Source organism: Zeus faber, assembly GCF_960531495.2.
Source record: "Zeus faber genome assembly, chromosome: 21".
Classification (NCBI taxonomy): Eukaryota; Metazoa; Chordata; class Actinopteri; order Zeiformes; family Zeidae; genus Zeus; species Zeus faber.
Window position 1 is genome coordinate 2,047,238 of NC_137208.1, and position 26,479 is coordinate 2,073,716.

A 26,479-nucleotide genomic window follows, 5' to 3' on the forward strand; every position below is an offset into this window, starting at 1 on the left:
GAGTTGGAGTTGGTCCCCAGCCGCGGCACTGCGGCTGCCCGCTGCTCCTAGGGTGTGTGGGATGGGTCAAATGCAGACGACAAATTTTGATGTATGCGAGGGCTGAGAAATGACAATAAAGAAATCTTCATCTTATAATGCTCCTCCTCCCCCTGGTTTCCTCTCGCACTCTCATTGGCTCGTTTCGCTGCTACAAGCGGCAGATTTTGTCCCCGGTCAGTTTTGCTTGTGTACTGTTAAATGTGCATCTGTACTGTACTGTACACACCACCGTGTACTTTTCGATGTCCTCTTTGCCCGTGCCTATTTGATACTTATTTTATTCTTCCATTTTTTTATTACATGGCACATGGCAAGGCTGTTTTTTCCCCTCATCTGACCGGGACAGCGGAGGAAAATTAACTCTGACCTGTTTAAAGTTTTTCTGTTAATTAGTGGGAATTGTCTGTGATAATTAAGTTCAGAAAATAAATCAATAAAAGTTTCTCCTACATGTTAGAGTGAGACATTCCTTCCAGCCAGAAACCAAACAGTAGGATTAGTCTAGAATTGTTTTTATCCTCAAGCACGTGCCTTCTAATCCATGACAACCGTTATGAGGCCTCGCGACGACAATGTGAGATTTACTTTGAGACGTGGGAAAAAAAACGTCTCCCTGTGGATTAGCGTCAGCCGGTCAGCAGGACTTAAAGAGATCCATTCACTATGTTTCAACCCAGTTCTTACTAAAATTGCTAAAGTTGCTTTCCATCATTTAGAACTGTTCATAGCACAACCTCAATGAACACCAGAATACTGAAAACATACAACTCTGCTGCAACTTCTAAATGCAGTCCAATGGGGAGACTGTTAAAAACAAAAAAAACAGGAAGCTCATAATAACGTCAGACAAAAAAGGGTCCATTTCATCAGGTTTTCGTCGACTCTTTTGGCTACACGCTAATGTAGGCGACTAGAAACAGGATGTTGTGCCGCTTCGCACTGGCAACCAAAGCAGTTTTAAATAAAATGCGATAATACTGTTATTTTCGTGTTTTCAAAGGGGAGATTTATTGTTTTTTCCCCTCCCTTGAACTGCATTGAAACAGAGTGAGAAGCTGCAGCACACTGGTAAGTTTCTCAATAGCACAGTGTTCAGCAAGGGTGTGAAATCAACAAATAATGGCCCTGGGGTGAAAAACGGCCTGTGCATTAATGGATCCATACCTTTTCGCCTTCTGAACAGTCGATTTTAAGGGCCGAGGGCATTGCAATATTTTAATATGGGACAATCATTAAATGCGTTTATAGGCCTGACTACATTTTATTTTTAAACAAATTACACATACAAATATTTATCATTTAAACTGAATTACGTTCCGTTTGATGTGTGGCACAGTGTTGCACTGCTGCCTCACAGCACGATGGTCCTGGGTTCGATTCCCACTTGGGGCACTGTTGGCACACACACATCCATTAATTGCATGTGTGTCGGCCGTAGCTGTACATGTCCATGTGCTGTGTACAGTGGCATATCAGGACGAGCTAAGCTTGTCCAGTTTCTATAAATGGGAAACATTTTGCTTTTGCCGTCTGCAATATTGTATGTTAAATATTGAATTAAATGAAGAATAATCTCTCATTAACAAACAGAAATGTTGTTTTGGAATCTCCCCCGCCGCTCATTTGAAAATGATTTAATTTCCGAATATCACATGCTATCAGCTGTTTGAATAATGGATTACCTGTGGCCAATCCTCTTCAGTGACATGTTTTCTACTTTAACAGACATCACAGCAGACCAAGCATAACTGTAAATACAGACAACCTGCTCATAATTAATGCATTAAAAATCGATTAATGATTCAAAATGCTCACGCTTTCAGTGACAATAATATGTAACAGAATATATGACTGACTTTTAATCTTCAGTTATTGATTTCTGAACTCCTTTCGCGTAAATATAACTACATACATCACAAGACTATCGACCACGAGTGTCAAAGGCAAAACATGAAACGGGAACTCAACACCAGTACTTCACCTCCCAGTATCTGGTTCAGGAATCTGAGGACTGGATATGGAGGATATAGGATCTATACACGAGCACAGTATTGGACCTGACACAATGTTTTGGTCGGAGTGGTAACTACAGGAAGAAGCTCCAGTGGACCAACACTGGTTGGGTTTTTCCCCACACAGTTTTTAGCAGAAGTACCGATTTAAAAAGCCACAGTTGAGATGTACCACAATAACAGATGCGGCTCTGGCGGCACGCGACCATGGTAGCGTGCAACCGCAGCAGCATGAAGCTCTAGCAACCTGCCTGCAGCTCTTGCAGCGTGCAGCTCTGGCAACCTGCATGCAACTCTAGCAGCCTGCATGCAACTCTAGCAGCCTGCATACAACTCTAGCAGCCTGCATACAACTCTAGCAGCCTGCATACAACTCTAGCAGCCTGCATGCAACTCTAGCAGCCTGCATACAACTCTAGCAGCCTACATACAACTCTAGCAGCCTGCATGCAACTCTAGCAGCCTGCATGCAACTCTAGCAGCCTGCATACAGCTTGAGCAGCTAGCAGGATGCATGCAGCTCTTGCGACCTGTATGGTTCAGAGCTACATTCTGCAAAAATAGATCAAAATATATAACACAAAAACTTAATATGCCAAGTGTAAATCTGCCAAAGTAACAACACAGTACAATATCAACAACACTCATTGGTAGTACAGATTATATATATTTATTCAGAAATGTGAAACTTCCTTCTTTCTTGCTTATAGCTGGGTTTCTTTTTCTGGCTCATTGTTAATCTTTAGGTTTATTGTATATCACCAAATTCCTTAAGTTTATCTTTTATTTTTGTAGGTTTATTTTTATTGCTGGTTCATTGCTAAATTTGCTTTCTATCTTTATTCTTATTACTTTAATTGTTGTTGCCTAGTAATTTACGAGAGCTGCTATCTAGCTAGCTATATCTGCTATCAAAAATGAATTACAAATACAGATAGTATTTCGATTTTTTGAAAGTAAAATTAAAATACAATACCATTTTCCTGGGGAGCATTAGATAATTGATATATGAATCTGAAATGAATCAATTCCGATATTTAAACTATTCTTCCAGCAGCAAACCTGGTTTAACTGGTCACTTATTAGTCACTGGGTGAGCCCTGAATCAGTTGAATAAGGTTGGGGAATAGATATAAAGCTTTAAAGGAAAACATGTTGACACGATTAAAATGACCCCAGGTTAAATTATTATTCAACTATTTATTGTATTTTCTTTAATGGGATAAAACAAATGCCCGGGCATGTGACTAATTAGAGGTGGGGTTTTAGAAGTGGGTGAGACAAGTATTTTGAAAAATACAAAACTTTGTTGGGTCTGGGTGGTTTTGCAGACAGGGTTTCATCTAAATCAGGAAGGAAAATAACTGATTTCAAAACACTGCTGTTGGTTGGTAAAGCACTGAATGGTTTGGGGCCAAAATACATTTGTGATCTCCTGCCGCGTTACGAAGCGTCCAGAGCTCTCAGGTCGTCTGGGACAGCAGTGCTTTCTGTCCCCAGAGTCAACACTAAACACGGAGCAGCAGCGTTGGCTTGTTATGATCCACATATCTGGAACAAAGTCCCAGAAAACTGCATCTCTGCTGCAACTCTCACCTCTTTTAAAATCAAGAAAGAAGACTTTTCTGTTTGCCGCTGCTTTTTACTAAAACAGGTATTCATTTCTTGCACTGCATTGTTACTTTTTACATGATTTAATGCATTCTATTTCTGAACGTTATAACGTGTTCCTTCTTTTACAGTGTGTTTCTTTTGCACTTTGTCTTAATGCTTCTGATGTTTTATGTAAAGCACTTTGAAATGCCTTGTTGTTGAAATGTGCTGTATAAATAAAGGTGCCTGTCACGCCTTAAGCTTCACTTAGACCTAGTTCTTATCTTAAGATCTAGATTAGCTCTAATCTTCCTTCTGGAAATTAGATTTTTTCCATTTATTTTTTTTAAACCAAGACTCAGGCAAGTCTGAGACTATTTTAAACCATGACTGAGGAAGGCCATTTCAGTTAGTCCAGATGAAAACATCTAGTCTAAGACTAGAACTAATCTGTGTCTGTCAAACCGTCCGCAGAAGTGTCTTCTCTACGTGGTCAAATACCAATTACGAAACACTGTTTTTGTCATTAAAAATGTTTTCCAAATACATGAATGGTAAATAGCGCCCATCCCTGGTTTGAGGCCCCGGCGGTAACCAGGTCCAGATCAACGACTTGATCTGGTTCTTCTAGTTCAACCAATTCGACACGTTTTAACCATGAAGGAAGAGGTGTGTCACGCTTCTGCTTCGACATTATGCAACTAGATCAGATGCGATGGGAAAGAAACCCCTGATTTATCACCAATACTGTGATACAAGATGATACAAGAGTGTAAATGTATTTATTTCTGCACTTAAACGCTGCATTACTGTAAAGTAGTGGCACGGTGGCACAGTGCATTACACTGCTGCCTCACAGCAAGAAGGTCCCGCGTTCGATTCCCACCCGGGGCGCTGTTGGCACCAATGAGCCCTGGTTGTGCTGGTTTGTGTTGTCAAAAACAAGCACCGCAACCTGTGAGGGAGACTCATACATTTTACATTTACTTTGTAAGACTGATTTTAACTCAATGGAAGCAATTCAGACAAAACACCTCTCTTCTTCCATGAAGTACTACAGGTAAGTTCTATACTGGGAACAGAGAGGTAAGTATGAGGCAAAGTAAGATGAGGTAAAGAAAGCAACATTTTTTGATCTACTTTATACGACTAGAACCTCAGACAGGTAAGGGAGCGGGATTTCTCTCCCCAGGTAAGTAAAAGGTGCGTTTTAAGGACGACTATCTGTAAATATACTGTAAGGCCTTGAGACATAGAATTTAAGAGATTTCAAGACTTTCTAAGGAATGGGCTGGACCTCTAAATACACTGTAGCTGCAGGCGGCGGTGCACGGGGTCCAGGTCGCTCGGTGTGACGTGCGTGACAGATGGATGTACACGCCCTATTCGCAATACTGAGCAATTTATTCAGGGTAATGTCATAAATATCTACAACCCAAGATGACATGTAACCAGGGCCTACTTTGTGCCGGATCCTGCCGGAACACCATCCGAGGCCTCTCCGACTGGGAGCGCCACCGACTCGGCGTCCATCACGTAACGTGTCAACCCTCCCGTTTTCCACCCTTCTCTCTGCCCCCCCCCCCCCCCCCCCCCCCCGTTTCGATATCTTCCTGTCAACGTCCCGTATTTTTAACTTTTCTAAAAAAAAAAAACACAACAAAAGAAATCTCCGCTTGCCGATCTCTCCGCTCGGCCCTGTCTCCAAGAGACCCCGCGCGTCCCCGTTCCCAGTTTCTACAAAACAAAACCAATAGTAACAGTGTGTTTTTATTCATTTATTGTTTATATTTTCCTAATTGAATGCATATCTCATCGCTGAGCGTGTGCGACGCACTGACGATTCTCTCCGACCAATAGGAAGTCTGCATTGTTTTCACGTGACCTTTTGGTATCGCCAACCCAACAGGGTTGACCAACTGTTTTTGCTAACTCCTTCTACAAATGTGGATCAAACTTGGATGGCAGCATGTGTGGACTGCCCTGAATACTGTGCAACTATCATTCATTGGTTTCCGTGGGTTCGACGGTTTCTGAGCGCCAGTGATAATGGATGCGATCAACAACAATAGGGTCCCTGCCCTCCCCGCGCTTATAATAGATAAATAGATAGCAGCTCACATGAAAACAATAAACAATAATAATATTAAAGTCATATAATAAAGTCATAAAAACTAGAAAGAAATGGAAATATGCAATAAACCTCAATCTATTCAAAGAAAATAGAAAAAAAGTATTATACAGTAAACATAAAAATGTAGAATAAACTTCTGCATCAACAATTTGCTAATACTACTACTACACTACAACTACTATACTACTACTACTATAAAGAGTATAACTACTACTACTGTATTACAACTACAACAAATACACTACACCTAATACTACTACTACTACAACTAAGACTGTACTACAACTACTACAACTAAAATAACCAAATTACAACTACTACTAGTACTACTACGGTACTACAACTACAACTCTAACAACTACTACAACGACAATTACGACTGTACTACAAATAGTACTCTAACAACTACTACACTATTTCTACTGTACTACAACTATTACCACTACCACTACAACATCTACAACTACGACTACTACTCCTACTACTACTACAATAACTACTTCTCCAACAACTACCACAACTACTACTATACTACACCTACTACAACAACTACTACTCTAACAACTACTACTACTACTACTACTACTACTAATAATAATAATAATACTAATACTACTACTACTACTACTAATAATAATAATAATAACAATACTAATACTAGTACTACTACTACTAATAATAATAATACTAATACTACGACTAATACTACTACTACTACTAATAATAATAATAATAATAATAATAACAATACTAATACTACTACTACTACTCATAATAATAATAATACTAATACTACTACTAATAATAATAACAATACTAATAATAATACTACTACTAATAATAATAACAATACTAATAATACTACTACTACTAATAATAATAACAATACTAATAATAATACTACTACTAATAATATTGCAGCCTCAAAACGTACTTTGCGTTTGGCCTCGAGCTTCATCCAGCAGGACAAGCAGCACCACGCACCACGTCCACGGAGTCATCGTCCCGCTTCTAGTGGAGCGACCCGCCTCTCCGCTGGCCTCTACCGCCGGGCTGAGCGTTCAGGTTGTACCTGCTCCTCGGGCAGCGAAGCGGACATGTTTGAACGTTCTGAAGCGCAGCTGGAGGAGCTGGAGGAGCTGGAGGAGCTGGAGCAGCAGCAGGGGCCCTCCCCGCGGCCCTCCCCGCGGCCCGAGCTCCCGTCCTCACACCGGCAGCAGCTACTGCGCAGCCGCAGTGGGCGCGTCTTGGCGTCCGCCCCGCCCATCTCGTATGACGTGACGTGCGCGCGGTATTTTGGTTTTGTTTCCCTAATTTGAATGGGAAATAATACTATATCTGCTTCTAAGACAACATGGATAAATATTGAAAAAATATGCAAAAAATAATAATAACCTTTAAATAATAATAATAATAATAATAATAATAATAATAATAATAATAGCTTAAATATGTATAGCGCCTTTCAAAGAACCTAAGGTCACTTTACAGGAGAGGGGTTAAGGGGGGTGGGGGGGCCGGTTAAGGGAGGGAGGAACAAAAAACAAAACCGATTGGGGAAAGGCCGCAGACAAAAGGTGGCTCTTGAGGGTTGTTTTGAAAGTGTCCAGGGTGGGGGCGTTACGGATTACAGGAGGGAGAGGGATCCAGAGGGTGGGGGCTGCCACGCTGAAGGCCCTGTCCCCCAAAGTTCGTCATCTGGTACTGGGAACGGAGAGCGGACCCATGTTTGAGGACCGCAAGTTCTGGGATGAAGTGTGCTGGTGGAGGAGTGTGCTGGTGGAGGAGGTGGGACAGGTCTTGGGGGGCGAGAGCGTGAAGGGATTTGTATGTGAGGAGGAGTTTGTAGGAGATGCGGAACTTGAGAACTTGAGGGAGCCGGTGGAGGTGGATGGTGGATATATTATTTACTTACAAATAAGTAAATAATATAAAATAATAATAATAATAATAATAATCAATTTAGACAGAGCAAATTATTTACTCTTAAACTATTGGACTCTGATTGGGCGATGATGAGTCTGGAATTAATAATTAATTAATTAAATTTTAATAATCTAAAATAATCAGTAAGTTCATTGGGAAACGTATTTATCTTTGACTTCCTATGCGACTTTTATTAAACACTGCAAAGAGATTGAGTACTTACTACCAAAGGTACAAATACTTATTTAAGTTATGAGGTCATATGGTTTCATATAGGTTTTAATGCAGTGGGAATTGTCCTTTATTTTATATTACTGTCAGTGTGAATGTTCAAATAAAAACTGATGCAATAAAATCAAGAAAAAAAAAAACCCCCAAACCAATCATAGTCTATATCTCTTTTATTTAATCATCATATTCTATTCGCTCACTTAAGTCGCCACAATGACCACGCACGCCGAGAACTGACAAACAAAAACAAACGTAGAAAACACAAGAGAAAAAGAGCAAAAGGTTTGTTCAGACAGAATAGAGAATCCCATCTTTACATTATTATTATTATTATTATTATTATTATTATTATTATTATTATTAATATTATTATCATCATCATCCTCTCTATTTAACCCCTGCTTGTCCCGCTGCTTCATGGTGTAGTATGTTGTATTCAGTAAGTCCACGTTAAGCGAAATTAAATGAACAAATTACAAAATATGGCACAATTAAGTAATTTTGAGAAAACAATGTGTTGTTACTGTAGTTGTCAGCGGGACCAGGGGATCATTTTTTGGAAGGTTTCTCACCATACTGCTCAAAAAAACAAAGAAAAGAAACAAATAGAATAAACAAATGATTACAAATGTAAAAATAAATGGTCAGTAATGTAAAATGTATGGTCCAAAACTCAGTTTGACACCGGCCTGCTCCTTAAATCTTTTATGACGTCACCTTCCATCCACCTATTTTGTTAAAGCTCATCATTAAACTTAAGTCCATCATCTAAACAAAGGGGTTCCCAAACTGGGACTGCCGCCCCCCTGGGGGGTCTGTGAAGGAATTGCAGGGGATCGATCCCCAGCTATCCATTGACTTCCATAGAATTTAAATTTTTTTTTTTCTTTCTTTACACACACACACACACACAGATACACACACACACACACACACACACACACACAGACAGACAGACACACACACACACACACACACACACACACACACACACACACACACACACACACACACACACGGGCAGATATGTGTATATATATTTTGCTGTTTTTGTAATACCCACAAAATGTCAGTATGACAGGGGGATCTTTCCCATGAAAAGGTTTGGGAACCCCCTGCTTTCTGTTTTCACCTGGCACGTCATCCAGAACACCCTCGTCCCTATTTACTTCTGCGGATCCCTTTGTATTTTTTAGCTCTAGCTCTTCCTGAGGCTGCCGTCGGTGCTGCTGAGCAGCGCGGACAGCGAGGTGCTGTCCGAGGCGTCGTCTCTCTTCAGGACCAGGAACGCCTCGCGACTGATCCCCAGCAGCTCCCGCAGGCCGCTGTTCTCCAGCTGCACGGGAGGGAGGAACACCAGTGAGGGAGGGAGGAACACCAGGGAAGGAGGGAGGAACGTCAGAGGGGAGGGAGGAACACCAGGGAGGGAGTGAGGAACACCAGGGAGGGAGGGAGGAACGTCAGGGAGGGAGGGAGGAACACCAGTGAGGGAGGGAGGAACACCAGGGAAGGAGAGAGGAACGTCAGGGAGAGAGGGAGGAACACCAGGGAGGGAGAGAGGAACACCAGGGAGGGAGGGAGGAACGTCAGGGAGGGAGGGAGGAACGTCAGGGAGGGAGGGAGGAACATCAGGGCGGGTTAGAGGAAACCAAGTCCCAAAATACTAAAATGAAATGTCTCTAAGTAGAAGCAGCAAACAGGTTGCAAACCCTATATTTGATCAGGTTTTCAAGGTTTATTGACTGCAAATCAGCTCTGTTGGCTACATGCTAACGCTAATGTAAAAGATGAAAAACATGAAGTAAGAGATTAGAAACAGGAACTTAGAGACTAGAAACGGGAAGCTAGAGACTAGAAACATGAAGTCAGAGACTAGAAACATTAAGTCAGAGACTAGAAACATTAAGTCAGAGACTAGAAACATGAAGTCAGACACTAGAAACAGGAAGTAAGAGACTAGAAACAGGAAGTAAGAGACTAGAAACGGGAGGTAAAAGATTGGAAACAGGAAGTTAAATACTAGAACCAGGAAGCTAGAGAAGAGATACAGAAAGTCAGATACTAAAGAACTTAAGTTGGGAGACTAGAAACAGGAAGTCAACAATCCCAGTGAGAAGAATGGTAAGTTTCTCAACAGTAATTGGTTCAGCGAGGTTGTTGTGGGGCTTATAAACAGTTATACATGATGGCACCGACATTCTAATAAGGTCTGGTGTGGAAAAATAGATGAAGGGTGAACGTAAATATACAGATCATTTAATATATAGATGTTTTGTGATATACACTGATCAGCCACAACATTTAAACCACTGACAGGTGAAGTGAATAACATGGATCATCTGGTTTCATGGCACCAGTCAAGGGGTGGGATAAATTATATATATATATATATATATATATATATATATATAGGGTAATATATTCTTATTATATAAACACTGTTACATATTATTATATATATTGTTATATATAATTTTTATATATATAGTGTTATATATTATTATTGTAATATATACACTGTTATATATTATTATTATTATTATATATAGTGTAATATATTATTATTATATAAACACTGTTACATATTATTATATATAGTGTTATATATTATTATTAGATATATATATATTGTTATATATAATTTTTATATATAGTGTTATATATTATTATTATAACATATAGTGTTATATATTATTATTATATATATATATACTTTCCATCCGACTTTGTTATATATAATTTATATATATAAAGTGTTATATAACATTATTATATATCTTGTGTCATAAATTATATATATATATATATATAGTGTTATACACAGTATAATTATTATATGTATAGTGTTATACATAATTATTATATATATATATATATTTTTTATATATATATATATATAGTGTTATATATGATATATATATATATATGAGGCAGCAGGTGAAGAGTGAGTTGTTGAAGTTGATGTGTTGAAGCAGCGTAAGGATCTGAGCCACTTTGACAAGGAGCACATTGTGATGCTGGACGACTGGGTCAGAGCATCTCCACAAGCACAGGTCTTGTGGCTGTTCCAGTGGTTACTACCTACTAAAAGTGTCCAAGGAAGGACGACCGCTGAACCGGCCACAGGGTCATGGGCCCAAGGCTCATTGATGCACATGGAGAGTGAAGTCTAGTCCGTCTGGTTGGATCCACCAGAAGAACGACTGCAGCACAAAGTGTTGAAACAGTGAATGTTGCTGTGATAGAAAGGTGTAGAACACACAGTGCATGGCAGCTTGCTGCGTATGGGAGCTCACAGTGTCCATGCTGACCCCTGTCCACCCCTGAAAGCACCTACAATGGACACGTCAGCGTCACAACTGGAGCATGGAGCCATTGAAGAAGGTGGAGGTCTGATGAATCACCTTTTCTTCTACATCATGTGGATGGGTGGGGTCAGGATCCGATCCGATGGAGCATCTGTGGGATGTGCTGGAACAACAAGCCTGATCCATGGGGGGCCCACCTCCAACTTCCAGGGCTTAAAGGATCTGCTGCTAACGTCTTGGTGCCAGATACCACAGGACACCTTCAGAGTCTGGTGGAGTCCCCGCCTCCACCTCACAGCAGGGGGATCTACAGAGTGTTAGTGTTATTAGTGGTGGTTTAATGTTGTGGCTGATGCAACACTGCTTCACCTCCAGCTGTTTGATCCTCTCCTCGTCTTCACACGTCCGCCCCTCATCCACCTCGATGGCCTTCCTCATCACCGTCGCCATCTCATTGATCTTGTCGATGTGCGCCTGCATTTCCTGCGCACGCACGCTCACACGCGCACACGGAGTAAGGTGTGGTGATTGCCATAGTTCTTACATAGCTCATGACCTAGTTATTGCTTTTCAAACTTACTAAATACAAAAACCAAATCATTAATTTTTGCTCCATGTTTGAGCTGATGTGGTTGAGGATGTGTTGTAGCCTCATGCTTCATAACCACATGTTGCCTTTCAAATCAGTTCTTCTCTTATAACCTTTTCCGTTTGGGTGTGCCACATTAGGTGTAAATTCTAAAGGATTGGTGTGTTTTAAGTTATTAAGCCAATTGTCTGCACAGCAATGCACCAATTATTACCACAACAAATCCCTTGTACATATAAAAATGTACTTGGTGGAATAAATACATTTGGATTGTGATCAAATGAAGAAAATCCCCCAAAATGTGGTGGAAGGTGCGTGGTTGTCCCTCACCGTGGTGTGCTGCTCCCTGAGCTGGGTGACGATGGCCGGGTCGTCCCTCTTGCTGGTCATCAGCAGCCTGAACACCTGCTCCCGGTACTTGGTCATGATGAGCTCCAGAGCCGACTGGTGCTCCTCCAAGGACGTACGCAGCTCTGCAATGTATTTAATATAATTATTATTATTATATTTCAAACAGGTTTATGATTCTTTCAGAGGATGCACGGTCACTTTATCTAGTCACAAAGCGGCTGAGCTTGATATTGATTACTATAAAGCAGCACTATGTCACTTTTGGGATTTGGCGCCCCTATAGTTGAGTGCAATTGCACTTTGACACAACTGTCGTAAAACACGGTCCGGTGTCGAAAAATAATTTATTTTACCGGACATATTTGAACTTTCAGCCCCCTTTCAGTAACAGTCTATGTTTCAAACACAGATATAATGTACAGCTAGGTTACAGCGCCCCTTGCATGGATCTCGCCGCTTCAGCCAGCACTCAAGTCCGCAGTTCTCCCGGAGCCGAGAGAGGGTGCGTGATCGGCCCCCTACTACCAGTGTAGGTACCAGATGTGCTCGGCCTGTGGGATCAGCTCGCACACGGCAATCAGAGGGAAACAATCCCCATGGCGCAGTGCCGGCGCGAGTTTCATTTTCATTTTGTGTGAGCATTATTATGTTGACCGCTGAGTTTATCATTTGTTTGTTTTTTTTTGGTTTTTTATTTTATAAATTTTACCAGGCAATTACCAGAGCCAAACACCAAACAAGTGACGTAGTAATAACCAGAAGTGGTCTCAGACATGCAGAGACAGAAGCCCTTGCTGTCGCTGCTGCTCGGCTGGAGCTGGTCTCTCATCTCCACCACCTGACAGCAGTTTTTCCTGGGGCCGTGTGCAGTGTTGCAGATTGTTTGAATATAAAATCTCTTATTTCTCCGAAACAACCTGACGTTTGGCGATGCCACCTCTGAGACTCGGTTACGGGAGAAAGCTGAGGGAGAGTTGGGCTTCACGCTCACTAGCTGTGACTCGGGGCAGCCGTAGCGCATGCCCGCTGCTCCGTCTGTTAATAAACTGTCAACAAACTCTTGACTTTGGTTCCTACAAAACTTTTGTTACCAGAACGGAGGAAAAGCTCAGCGCTGCGGGAGCCGGTTGCCCCGTACTTTGTGATGCAACGCTGACATTTACAGAAACGTGACTTTATAAAACGATGCGTGGAAGGAGATTTGGGAGGTAGCTGGGATCCCTGGTGAAATTTGGAGCAATGTTGCACATGTATTACATATAATTTTATATTTTATAAATAAATATCAATAAATACATTCAAAATAACTGTCACTTATTTGCAAACAACTTCTAAATTAATTAATGCAGCTACAGTATGTGCACATTAATCTGTTTATATGCTGCTATGGCAACTAGTAGAATAGCCTCCAAGCCACAGCGGCAGCTTGTGGTGTGAGCCTACGGACAGAGAACGAATGACATCCTGTGTGTGCAGAATCAGGAGTAACAGGAATTCTAGTTCAATTGCTCTATATTCTCCTCATTTTTTGGTTTATTGCATATTACCATTTTCTTTTTTCTAGTTTTGCTCTCATCACTTCATTATTAAGTGATAACAACATAAATTGTATAAAGGTGGTGTGACCCTGTGTGTGAACCTTTGTTTTCCTGCTGCAGCTCCCGGATCTGCCGGTTCTCCTGCTGGATGCCCAGGACCAGACTGGAGCGAGGCCGGTGCCGCGCCACCTGGTTCAGGGTGTCGATCTCCTCCTGGTACTGAGAGGAAAAGCACGTTTTATTTATTATTTACACTTCAAAACCTTAGTTACTAACCTGGGAACCAGAGCAACCTGCAGCTCAGAATACGTCTGGCCACCCTCCCATTCAAACAGGTTTCCATCCAACCTTGTCAGGGTCGGCCAATCACAACAGTTTATTTAATATGGGGCGGAGTTGACACCATGAGGATGCAGAGGAGAGTCGTTGACACACCTTACCAAGATGGCAGCCGCTCACATGTAGCGGTCAGTTGTATCTGCTATGGAGACAGTATTATTTATTTATTTATACATACAACCTTATCAGTCCCACAACGGGGAAATTTGCATTGTCTCTGCATTTACCCATCCTAGTATCTGACATAGCTAGGAGCAGTGGGATACTATGTAGAAGTGCCTGGGGAGCAGTTAGGGGGTTAAGTGTCTTGTTCAAGGACACATCAGCACGCTACCAGGAGGAGCCTGGGATCGAACCAACAACCTTCTGCCTAGACGACCCGCTCTACCTCCTAAGCTACTGCACCCAGGTATTAAGGTAGGTTGGATTGGACCAGTGTTCTGATTGGTTGTAGGTCTATCCAGTGCTCTGATTAGTTGTAGGTCCATCCAGTGCTCTGACTGGTTGTAGGTCTATCCAGTGCTCTGATTAGTTGTAGGTCCATCCAGTGCTCTGATTGGTTGGAGGTTTATCTAGTGTTCTGATTAGTTGTAGGTCCATCCAGTGCTCTGATTAGTTGTAGGTCCATCCAGTGCTCTGATTGGTTGGAGGTCTATCCAGTGTTCCGATTAGTTGTAGGTCCATCCAGTGCTCTGATTGGTTGGAGGTCCATCCAGTGCTCTGATTGGTTGGAGGTCTATCCAGTGCTCTGATTAGTTGTAGGTCCATCCGATTGCGTCAAGAGACACTTTGGTCCGCGCCCGTTGGGAACGCCCCTTGGAAATTGAGAATCAACTGAGAGATTCCAGACTAATACACATTTAAGAACTGGATTGATGATGTCAGGGTACTAAGTTACATCTTAATTACATGGAACCTGTTTTTAAAAGACAGTGACACGCAACAACAAAGACTGAGCCACAATATAGAAATAGAAACAACAGTGGTTAAAATGAGCTAAGCACCCAAAACAATTGAAATACATATTCTGAAATGAATTCTAGTTCAATTGCATTTGTTTAAAGACCTTTAAGACACATTTTAATGAAGTTTAAGACCGATTTTAGGGAAAATCTACTCTCACGTATTCAATAATGCCGAGTAAAAAGGTAAGTACTACTTAACTACTACTTGATATTTAATCTTAAACACTAAAGTACACCAGAGTTTCCATGAGAAAAAAAATTAAATAAATCACTGCCGGTCCCTGTGTTCGGAAGATTTCAATGTCAAAGATTATCTGTGTTTTTTGAGCTTAAAAAACAATTGATAGACAGGTTATATAATGACATCAATGTCATTAGAATGACATCAATAAGGAATGTAGGTTTATAATATTTTTATTGAATACTCAAAATAAATAAGTCCCGTCAGTTAATGCTGTTTTAAAAATAAATAAACATTAGGAATATTACGACTTTAAATCAAATAATTTCTATTCGTGAACAATAAGAAACAAGTGCAGCAGTGCAACATTTAATTTAAATAAAATAAAATGAACATTGAGCTTGAGCTTTTAATATGGAAATGATCCAGTCTATTTTATTTCAACAAGGAGGAAAGAAATATGGCAATACTTATTGTTACTGTTTTATCGCCCAGCAATAATTCAAATTGTGCTTCAAGGGAATTACTTTCACCGGGCATTATGACCGGACAGTTTAAACAGATTTTAACTTAAACAGATTTTCCTGGTCAAAAAACGGCAATTACCGGATAATGGAAACTCTGTAGCAAACGCCATTGATTTAATCTGTCTAAACTATGTTAAAGAACGTTTAAGGTCCAGTAGTGTATCACCAGAATCCAAATTAAAGATCCCACCTCTGCCGGCGTATGGGCGCACCACCTCCTTTGCCCAGTCCGTGTGTGTGTGTGTATACATACATATATATACACACATACATACATATATATACAGTATATATATATATCTCTCTCTCCTGTGTGTTTCACCTGCTTCATGGCCTCCACGCGCTTGTTGAGTGTCGTCGTCTGCTCGATCAGCATCTCCGCAGCGTTGTCATGGTTACGAAGTCGCTCCACCAACGACTTGGCATCTGCCAGAACGTTCTCCAAGGTGCACGTCATGCCTGGGGGGACAGGATGTTTTTAGAAAGATAGGAATAGTAAAAAATAGTAGAATTAAATGGAAAATAACATCAGTTGGAAAGAGAGAGAGGAACCTCTCTGCTGTTGGTTAATTAGTTCATTGTTTCTCCACCCACACCCACACCCACACATACATACAGGTACTCCTCACTTACCGACCGAGTTCCGTTCCTACAACCAGGTCGTTTAGAGAGGACCCGTGTAATTTCACGGTAAGGGGGTGTGGCTGGTATGTACAGTGTATATACAGTATATAGTATATATCGTGTATATAGTATAAAAAGTGTGATTTCACGGTAAGGGGGTGTCGCGATAGCGAATGCTGGTGTAGTGAATACTGACAGACTGCGGGAACGAGACTGAGAACGGTGATGAGATGTATACAGTGTATTTAGTGTTTATAGTGTATATGGTATAAAAAGGGTGATGACATGAGATGCTTGGCATTGTACAGTGTATAATGCAGACTGGTCAGAGAGCTGGTTGTAAGTCTGAATGCTCGTTAAATATATATACATACACGTTATATATACAGTACATATAAATGTACATATACACACACACACACATTTATTTTTATTTGTTATTGTGCGTCTAAAGAAGCTTGATTTCTTTGAAACCAGAATCTGGAACTAACTCATGTCTAATGTCAGTTTAAAAACTAAGCAATGCATGAGTTTTCAGTTCAAAATTGGATGCTCCAACAGGGCATCTGCAGGTATGAGAGCTTCGGCATTTTTAAGACTTTTTGAATGAGGTTTAAGACAGATTGTTGGCTAAATCAACCCTCACTTACTCAATAAAGTAAATAAGGTAAGTAGGTAGAAACAGGGCCGCTTTTTTATTTAGGCATTAAGTTTAAGCATTTTTTTAATGTATTTTAAGGCCTAATATTTGTTTAAAAGAAATCTGCATTAAAGGCTTTTTTAAGAAACGAAATAACTATATTTTCTACTTCATATTAACTTGTCGCTGTTGAGATTATATTGACTAGCACTGAAAACCTGAAGAAATAAAAGACTAGTAAACTAGTACTAGTAAAAAGATATATTTTTATAGTAATCGACGTTGATTAGATCATATTTCTTGTGCTCCACACCGGTCCCCGCATCCCCGCATCCCAGCTCAGCCCTGGCAGCTGCCTTACTAGCTGGCTGACTACATGCTCTCAGCTCCACTGCCGTGATTTGGACCGCGCCGGTCGGAAGCAGAACAGTACTCCCCGTACGGCGTCGGGTGGAGGAGTGTACCTGGGGAGCTCACAGCGCAGGCCATCGGGGTGTCCGTCCGCCGCTTCCGCTTGCTGTTCCCATTAATCAGCTACGGCTAATGCTAATGCTAATGCTACAAACAGTGAGTCAACGGGAGCTCTTAAAACGCCACCGACGTCCCTGCACCCAGAAAGGCCTTAAAACGCCGAACCAGCGGCGCGGCTCGTCCGTCGCGACGTTTAGTAAATCCGTTCTTCTTCTTCTTATTATTATTCTTCTGATTGTTCGTCTTCTTATTAGTTGTTGTTGTTGTTGTTGTTGTTGAAGTTTAGTTGTTTGACTCGTTTCCTGTGCGTGGAGCCGCGAGCCCCGCTAGCGTCAGGATCACGCTGCGTTCCATTCAACTCGGGAAACGGATATTCAGAGTTTCGGCCCCGACCTCCGAGCTAATTGTGTTACAATGCCTCAACCCGGAAGAAAAAAAAACATGGACGCCCGCAGTAGATTTGTATTTGGATTCTTGCGAATCCTGCCCCGGAATTAGGTCTTGGAATTCCGTCTTATACGTCGTCGTTCCTTCGCACCTGTCCATTTAGGAGGTCGGAGTTTTCCCGAGTTCCGACGTCGGTAGAACGCAGCATCAGGCTGTCAACTGTGACACACGGCCGGTAATCTCGCGAGGACGGGATTTGAGCCTAAAAACAACATGGCGGACAGGCTAACGCAGCTCCAAGACGCTGTGAATTCGGTCAGTTTCATGTGTTTTTCCTCGTTTAAAATGTCAACAACTTTGTTTTATCAATATTGACCAAACTTTATATTGACAAACACTCCTGACAGTCTATAGGAACAGTTACTGAGCTAACCCGGGTGCTAAGTATTAGTTGAAACCATGACCAACTTGGCTAACCTTATCACATTATTACTGTTCACCACTTCACCTCTTAATTAATAACGTGTTACATTTTACAGTTTGTTTTGATTCATGTTCATTCAGCGCAAAAATATTTTCAGTTATTGCAGCAGAATTGTTCAACTCGTGAATCATTGTAAGCGTGTTAAAAAAAAACCCCATGCTGTTTTAATCAGTAGGAATGCTGCATTGTTGTGCATTTCACCATAGAAAGAAAGATAATTTACATAGAACCACAGGTGATTGTCTGTCTCACGGTGATTATTTAAGCCTTTTGCCTTTTTGATGTGATAAATGTCATTAGAGAGAGAAAACGACTCTGGCTGTCACCTCACAGGGTTAGAGATTCACTGATACTATTTAGGAGAGTCACCTCAACATGCTTTTGGATAAGCCGGTTACCTTTTAGGGACCCCAAATTAATGTTTAGTAACAAAAACAGTAGATATCCGTTAAGACTGCCGGTCCTAAGTGAAACGTGCTATCAGTAGTATCCATAGTAGTTAGCTCAGTCTCTCAGTAATAGGCTGTGGTCTTTAGCTGTGTTTCTTACTGCCACGGACACACAACAGGACTTTCAGAGGGGTCAGATCTCTGTACTGTTCACACTACACATTTCTCTGTCTTGTGATGGGGAGTCATGCAGTCGTTGTGGTTTCACACTACATGACTGATCGGCGACAGGGGGTCACACATTATAAAATCTTTCACCAGGGGGAATCAACGACCGCTCTGTCTCCAAACTACGTTTTGTCACCAAAACACACGAGAGAAGAGACGTCGGAAACGATGCGATACCGTCCACGGGACAGGATTATTCATTCTTATTTAGATTCTTGATCACTGTAAAGAAAACCGAATAAAAGCAGAATTTAAATAAGAAATATATTTTAAAACTAGAGAAAAGTAAATTAGGTATGTTATGTGTTTCTGGCTGCTGCTCCATGCACTCCCATCTCTCCTTCTCGACCCCCCCCCACTCCGTTTCTGCTTTCATTGGCTGTAGCTCATTGCGTCGATCCCGACTCGACCAGATATTAAACCTGCTTGATATCTCGCCGACGTCTGCTCGGGAAAGCAGTGGGATGTCCTTGTCAGCTGTTCACACCGCACTCATGCACTCATGGGAGCGCGCTGTGATTTTCCTCTGATCTGGGGCTTGACTCGGCCATCTCCAAAAACCTGTCGGCGAGTGGAAAATCAGGCTAAAACTGTGAAGTTGGAACTCTGCATAAGTCTGTCTACCTTTTATGTACACAGGTTAAATGGCTTCTTGCCAAGTGTTTGTGGCTTTAAACTGTTCTATGTATTGCTTCCAACCTGAGTTTTTATTGAATTTAATTTGCCTCCGGTCCATACTGAGTTGAAGATGCTCTCGACAGGTTCATCAAGCTACATTACAATATGTCATTGATGAGACGCTTTTGTCCAAAGAGACTTACAATAAGTACTTTTTTCACAGTATCAAACCAACTGTATGTTAGTCACAGCCAGCTAAACAATCTCTGGAAATGAGCAGTGCTAGAGTGAGGGGGGGGGTTGTTTTTTTCTTTTTGTTCTTTAAATAAAAGTAAAGTATGTTGGACAGTAAAGGGAAAAGAGATGCTTATGGGGTAGACAGTTGGTGCAAGTAGGGTCCATGGTTCATCTGAAGAGATACTGTAGGTCTTGAGTCTGCAATGGAAATTGGGGACCGATTCAGCTGTAATGCCACTAGGGGGAGCCCGTTCCTTCATTGGGGCGTTAGGGATGAGAAGAGTCGTGACTGGGATGAATGGCCCTTGAAACCACCTATCGGCTGAGGAGGGACGAGGAGCAGACTCTGGAACCTGACCAGTGATTGGAGATGTGAAGGAGCAGTTGGATGGACGTCCTTGTAGGAGAGCTCTGGATATGCTGTGGAGGTCTGATGGAACAGGCAGGGAGACCAGTCAGAAGAGTTTTGAATAGTCTAGATGGAACTTGTGTCGTGTCCCTCGTTCAGCGTGGCCATATTCTTCGGATGTTGTAGAAGGAAAACCTGCAGGAGTGAGGTGTAGCAGCGATGTCGGCGGTGCAGGAGAGCTGGTCGTGCAGAATAACCCCAAGGCCCGTGGCAGTTTGAGGTGGAGTGAGTTGAGTGTCATCGGCATAGCAGTGTAGGAAAGGAGCGCCAGGACCGAACCCTGAGGGACTTTAGGGGTCTTTAGTGTAGGGCTGCCCTTGACGTGTCGAATCCTCAGTCGGAAACACGTCAGTTGACTCAGATTCTTCAAGTTGAGTGGTCGTTTTTTTGTTTCCTCCCCCCCCTCAGTCTGTCTATTACAATAACCGGATAAAACAGATAGAAGCTTACAAAATGCGTAGGGATAACAAGGGTACAAGCTCTAGTTTAGGGTTCAGGGAGTCACAACCTAAAAGTTGTATAATTTAAAACACAAAGGAACATTCAGAGTGAGGAACAAAGAAGGACTTTGTCACTGAAGTACTACAGCAGATTAAGCCTCCAAGTTGGCGTCACTTTATTTAAGGGCTGAACGGTCTCGGAACACTCAACAATACTTGCTTTTCTTTTTCCATCCTTCCCAGCTTGCAGACCAGTTTTGCAATGCCATCGGGGTGCTGCAGCAGTGTGCGCCCCCTGCCTCCTTCAACAACATCCAGACGGCCATCAACAAGGACCAGCCTGCCAACCCCACAGAAGGTGACCCGCCTCCCAGATCCCAGTCACCCACCGTGTCCTTGTCCTTTGTTTGTTTGTGCGTTATCAGGGGGTCTTTGCGCTCCCCCCAGTTGGTCAGTGTTTACTGGCCGCACTCCCGAACTGAATACAACCCATTTTTAAATAGATAATAGAAGATATTTGGGTTGAAGTTTTGAAAAGTCAGCTGTACATGCAAGGCTTTGCGGTATGGAAAGAAATGTGTTGATAGGAATCCACAATGATAAGAGATGCCCTGATACTGTCATTTTTCCTTCAGGGCAAAGGACAGGTAAGGTATTTGCTGATGCAGAGTACTGATACAACTATAGCTCACTGGTTTTTGAAGAGCCTATGCTGAGAATCACTGCTTTGTTTGAACAAAATCAGACAGAACATGAAACTCACAAATAGATAATTTCAAAAATAGAAAGATCATTTAAAGGTGTAAATAATGCTATCAAATTGTGGCCCAGACGAGGGCCCCATGCTAGAATACCTTGAAAATAATCCCCTTTTTTAATGGAGTGCTTGAAAAGTCCTTGAAAAAAAACCTGATCATTGTAAGGATGTAGTATTCCTCCTGGTTTTGTTTTTTTGTATTACTATATTTTAATTAATAAAGATCCTATTGGAAATGGATTATATTTGTTTTGTGCGAAGTCCTTGAAAATAGAAAGATAATAATGCTTAAGAAAAGTCCTTGAATTTCATTTTGTGATGCCAGAATAAACGGCGTCGACAGCGTCCTGGCTCTTGGTTAACCCTCTGTGTTCCCGCCTGCAGAGTACGCCCAGCTCTTCGCGGCGCTGATCGCCCGCACGGCCAAGGACGTGGACGTGCTGATCGACTCTCTGCCCAGCGAAGAGTCCACGGCCGCGCTGCAGGCGAGTGGAGCACCGCCACTAGGAGGGGGAGCTGCTGACTCCCTCTCATTTAGATTTCCTCAAGGAGCGTTGCACTTCGACACTGGTCTCGACACCTGTAGTAAAACAGACGCACACACACACACACTGTCCGACCCACATCGTTCTCACAGAAAATGGTCTTTTATTTCTCCTTATTTATTTTTCTCTTTGTGCTTTTATTTTCTTTATCAGAACCTGCTCCACAAAGCTAACAGCAATTTGATTCACAGAAGATAACTGCTTCATGTTCCCCGTCAAAATCAATAGCATGTTTGTGTCTTTTACCTATTCAGGGGGTTAATAATAATATTATTAATATTAGTGATAGTCACGCAACCTGTGACAGAGCGCTACGTCACCTTGGGCTGGTTGTTTCTATCCAGCTAATTGTGAATTAAAGGGAAAAAAATCGGAACTTGTAAACTTCATGTTATATAGCCGTAACATTGATTCAACAAGGAAACGGTGAAGTAAATAATTAAATTCAGTTTTAATGTAATTGCTATCATTTCGGAAGTGCCCTGGCCAAGAAAGCAGCATTTGAGGATCACAATGTTTTTATAGGACCAAGTCCATGGAGAGGGAATTGGTCTCTGTGATAGTTGGTGCATTGTGGTGTGGACGGACAAGAAGCACAGAAAAGTAATGCTTGATTAAAAAAATAAAAAATAAATACAAAATGTGCGGTATGCTCCAGATGAAGATTAATTCCTAAAAAAGGCGACGAGATGGGTCTAAGTGTCAGGAAGGATCCAAGCACTGACTGTGTATGAACCATCAATACAAATTAAAACAATTATTCTCAAATTCTCTCATAACTTTTTAGTTATTTAAGATTTCAGTGCTGGAACCTGTGGGTTTGTTTTCTGTGTTCAACGGGGACCCGTCTCCTCCACCGTATTGTAAACACAGTGCAGTGGCGTCACTCTGTGCATAGTTCCACGCTGAGGGAGCAGAGTCCTGGCCGCCATCTTGTCCCGTTCAGTGTTGACGTCAGAAGGAGACGATAAAAACATTCCGACGCTGATGCAAAACACCACCATCACATGACTGGAAGGATAAAATCTGTCTCCCGCTCGCGTTCTGCCTTTGTATTGACATCTCCGTCATCCTCCTGACGCCGATGTCACCTGTGGTGTTTAGGTGTGATGTGTGGATGGGTGATAGGTAGACATAGTGTAAATGAGCTCTTTACAGTATATACAGTAAACTTGTAGCTTTCAGATGCCAACGATGGTCTGAAAAAGAAGTCTGTGTGGAGTGATTTTCGGGGAACCCCAGGGGATGAGCAGCCCCGCGTGGGGGCGCGGTCAGGACTGTAGCCTTAACCCTGTCACGCTGGTGTGTTGCAGGCGGCCAGCCTGCGGCAGCTGGAGGAGGAGAACCACGAGGCGGCCTCTCGCCTGGAGGAGGTGGTGTACCGAGGCGACGCCCTGCTGGACAAGATCCAGAGCGCGCTGGCCGACATCGCCCAGTCGCAGCTCCGCACGCGCAACGCCGCGCCCAGCCAGGCCTCGCCCACACAGTCCTGATCTCACACACAGGGAGCTGGTTTAAGGTTCAAATGTCACGTTAATGTCAAATTTAATTTCCGACATTTAGACTCCAACACTGGGCTGAGGAAGTACACACACACACACACACACACACACACACACACATTCTTGTAGTGGTATCAAAGTGAGGACTAAGTAAATGCACCTAGTTAGTAAGGACCCATTTTTCTTCTGCACATCTAAACCAAAAAATAGTCAGTTTGGAGAGCGGTCCTCACAAGTATAGTAAAACAAACCTACACACACAGCAGGAATGTGTGTGTGGACTCCCCAGACGTTGACCAGCACTGTCTGCGGTGTCTCACTCTCCGCTTCCAAGTTTCCAGGATGTTCCTCGTCACTTGTTTGACTTTGTGTTACACACACACACACACACACACACCCAGAGGAATGTGTAGCGAGACTCTCTGACTGGTGTTGAGCTCTTCAGGTTGTTTTGGTGCCAGTGTTGGGCTCTTTACCTCCTGACGGTGTTTGGCGTTGGTGTGAAACGTGGCTGAACACTCTGGCGAGTCGACGGAAGCAAATCGCTCAAAAACTAAAACCTTTAATAAAATGGCTGCAAAGGCTTCTGGCTGGGCAATGACTTGTCCTTTTACTATCGTTATTTCAGCAAAAGGTCTTCAAGGTAAAACCCTGGTATTTGTTTACCTAAGCCTTGATTCTAGATTTTAATGATCGAAAAATCTAAATAATGTGCAGGCGGGGGGGGGGGGTTATTGATGTTTTGCTCAAAGCGGTTTTCAGGGGTGCCATCACAAAACGGAGGGAATGATCAACTGGGCAGACTAAATGAATCTGAAAAGCCAGACCTGAGAAGTGAGACACGTTCCATTTCCTTTCTGATCCGTTGTTTTTTTCCGAATCAGTAACTGACTCTTTGTTCAGAGCAGTGGAGATCCTTCCAACCGGGATTGTCGAAAAAGTGACAGTGGTTTTCTACGTTTAACGTGTACATAATATTGTTGCATCGGAATGGGTTTTGTTCGTGTGTACCGAGGAATTGTCCAGAACTTCTGTTTGTGCAAAAACTCAGCTTCAACACTTCAACTGCCTTACAGCCGGAACACAGCAACAATACAAGCCTTTGTTTGTTTGTTTTTTAATAAAGACTGAGTTTATCTTCACTTGATGCTGTCCTTGTGTTGAAAGCCATCGCATTTTATTCATGTGGAGTTCATCATTTCAGATGATTAGAATTCCTCAGCAGTTCAGTTTATTGTTGGTGTCAACGTTTCCAGAGTTATGTTACAATAAGAAGGATGTTGTGATGTGACACTATCGCTAGCTTTTCTGTGTTTTTTATTTTTGTTCGAACATGTGTAAATGACCAGTTTCTATTCACAGCCATCTTTTTTACCGTAAAATAGCAATGCATAATGTCAACGTTAAATTATGTAAAAGTCCACATGACCCTGAGGTTAAACCAGCCGAGGAGGTGTCACTCCCGAGGAAGGCTGTAGATCACTTTGCAGCGTGGAAACATGCTTGAATGGCAGTGCGCGCCACCAGAGGTTCTTGTTGAGCCTTAAGGTCGTTAAACACCTTGGCCATTTTGGCATCTGGGTCTACAGCCTTTCTCAGGAGATATCACACCGACATCTCCAGAAGAAGGCTGTCGATCACATTCTCATTCAGGGGCCCACATCATACTGAAACATGCTCAAACCGCCTAAACTTTTCAGCAAGGTGTGCTAAGATGTGTTCTTTTATATAAACTAAAGAGTGAACGCAAACACGTTCAGCATCCTGATCTACAGCCTTCCTCAGGACATGGCACTGGTGTAACTGTCCCCAAGAACCTAATTTGGTGTTACAGAAACATGGTTGCACTAGTCTTCACTGTGTATTATATGTTCTATCAGCTGAAGGGCTTTGTCGATGCTTTCAGCATGTTGATCGCCAGCCTTCATCAGGAGATGAAATCAGACATTCTTCCGTCAACAATGTGATTGGGAAAAGATCAGATTCTATGTTGTTTTGTTTTCACTTCTGAAGAGTCAGATCTGTGTTGGTGTTCTGCTTACCACACCTACCAACACTCGGCTGTGATGCTGTCCCCTGAGGAACCTCAATATCAATGTGGGCATCCCATCCAAGTGCCGAAAAAATTATATTGGAGGGGTTTTTCTTCTGATATAGCTCAATATTAGTGAAAACTAAGGTATTTTTCTTCCAGGAAGGCCTCCGTGGCGATGGTGAGGATGACGTCCGAACCCACTCTGGAGGAATCCAGCTGGGTTCTAAGAAGCACTGCGAGCTCCCAGTCAGTGTTTATGTAGCCCAAATCTAAATTTAGCCGCTGTGTCACACTTGAGTTCAGGGCCCTATTGATGGAGCAGCACAGGAACAGTCTGTCGGCCGCCACCACACCCTGAAGTGTTAGCAGAGCACACCCACCCTGGACATGCTGACATCATGGCTCCGACAGGGCAAGCATTGTAACGGATGTGGCTGAGAGGGTCCCCACCTAGGTACCCCGACCACACCCTTTTTTAAAATTTCTTATTTTTTGTATTTTGGTGAGAAAGTATGATAATAATAGCAACCTTTCTTTGTATAGCAGCTTGAATACACACCATGCAACTTGAAGAGCTCTACATTAATACAAGGCAATGAATAGTAATAATGCATTTAATAAAAATATGTTTATGAAATATATAATGCTATACATAAAATGTTTATACATTTTATTTGTTTTGGACTGCACTTAGTTTAATTAATCAACTGTTAAAGTAACATTACAACTATCGCATACTACAAGGAAACACCATTAAAATAATCATAGAAATATATTTTTATTATTATAATAATAATAATAATAATAATAGGAAGAAGAAGAAAAATGATAATAATGATAATAATAACAATAATAATAATGATGATAATATTTTTATAATAAGAAAAATGACCGCAGAGGCAATATAGTAACTATTGTATTATTTTTACAATACTATCATTTTATTTTTTATTTTTACAATGTTGTGGCTGCTCCCA

General features: G+C 41.9%; 3 protein-coding genes across 3 annotated transcripts in view; 1 reads left to right on the forward strand and 2 right to left on the reverse strand.

Moving 5' to 3' along the window:
* Positions 1-6,957, reverse strand: part of tm7sf3 (transmembrane 7 superfamily member 3) — a 30,808-nt gene extending 23,851 nt beyond the window's left edge. The window contains exon 1 of the mRNA XM_080022174.1: positions 6,716-6,957. Within this exon, the coding sequence (XP_079878300.1) occupies positions 6,716-6,782 (67 nt within the window). The 5' untranslated portion in view covers positions 6,783-6,957. The remainder of the gene's footprint in view (positions 1-6,715) is intronic.
* Positions 6,958-8,101: 1,144 nt separating this feature from the next.
* Positions 8,102-17,820, reverse strand: fgfr1op2 (FGFR1 oncogene partner 2). Its single transcript, XM_080022177.1, has 6 exons — positions 17,465-17,820; positions 16,059-16,195; positions 13,826-13,943; positions 12,166-12,308; positions 11,616-11,729; positions 8,102-9,274 (listed from the first exon to the last, which is right to left on the reverse strand). Exons 1-6 carry the CDS (start codon positions 17,487-17,489, stop codon positions 9,137-9,139), a joined length of 675 nt encoding a protein of 224 aa, XP_079878303.1. The 5' UTR covers positions 17,490-17,820; the 3' UTR covers positions 8,102-9,136.
* Positions 17,821-18,117: 297 nt separating this feature from the next.
* med21 (mediator complex subunit 21) lies at positions 18,118-24,603 on the forward strand. The gene is made up of 4 exons (XM_080022178.1): positions 18,118-18,173; positions 20,907-21,021; positions 21,805-21,905; positions 23,279-24,603. The coding sequence occupies exons 1-4, from the start codon at positions 18,132-18,134 to the stop codon at positions 23,456-23,458; spliced, it is 438 nt and encodes a 145-aa protein (XP_079878304.1). The 5' UTR covers positions 18,118-18,131; the 3' UTR covers positions 23,459-24,603.
* The last annotated feature ends 1,876 nt before the right edge of the window (positions 24,604-26,479 follow it).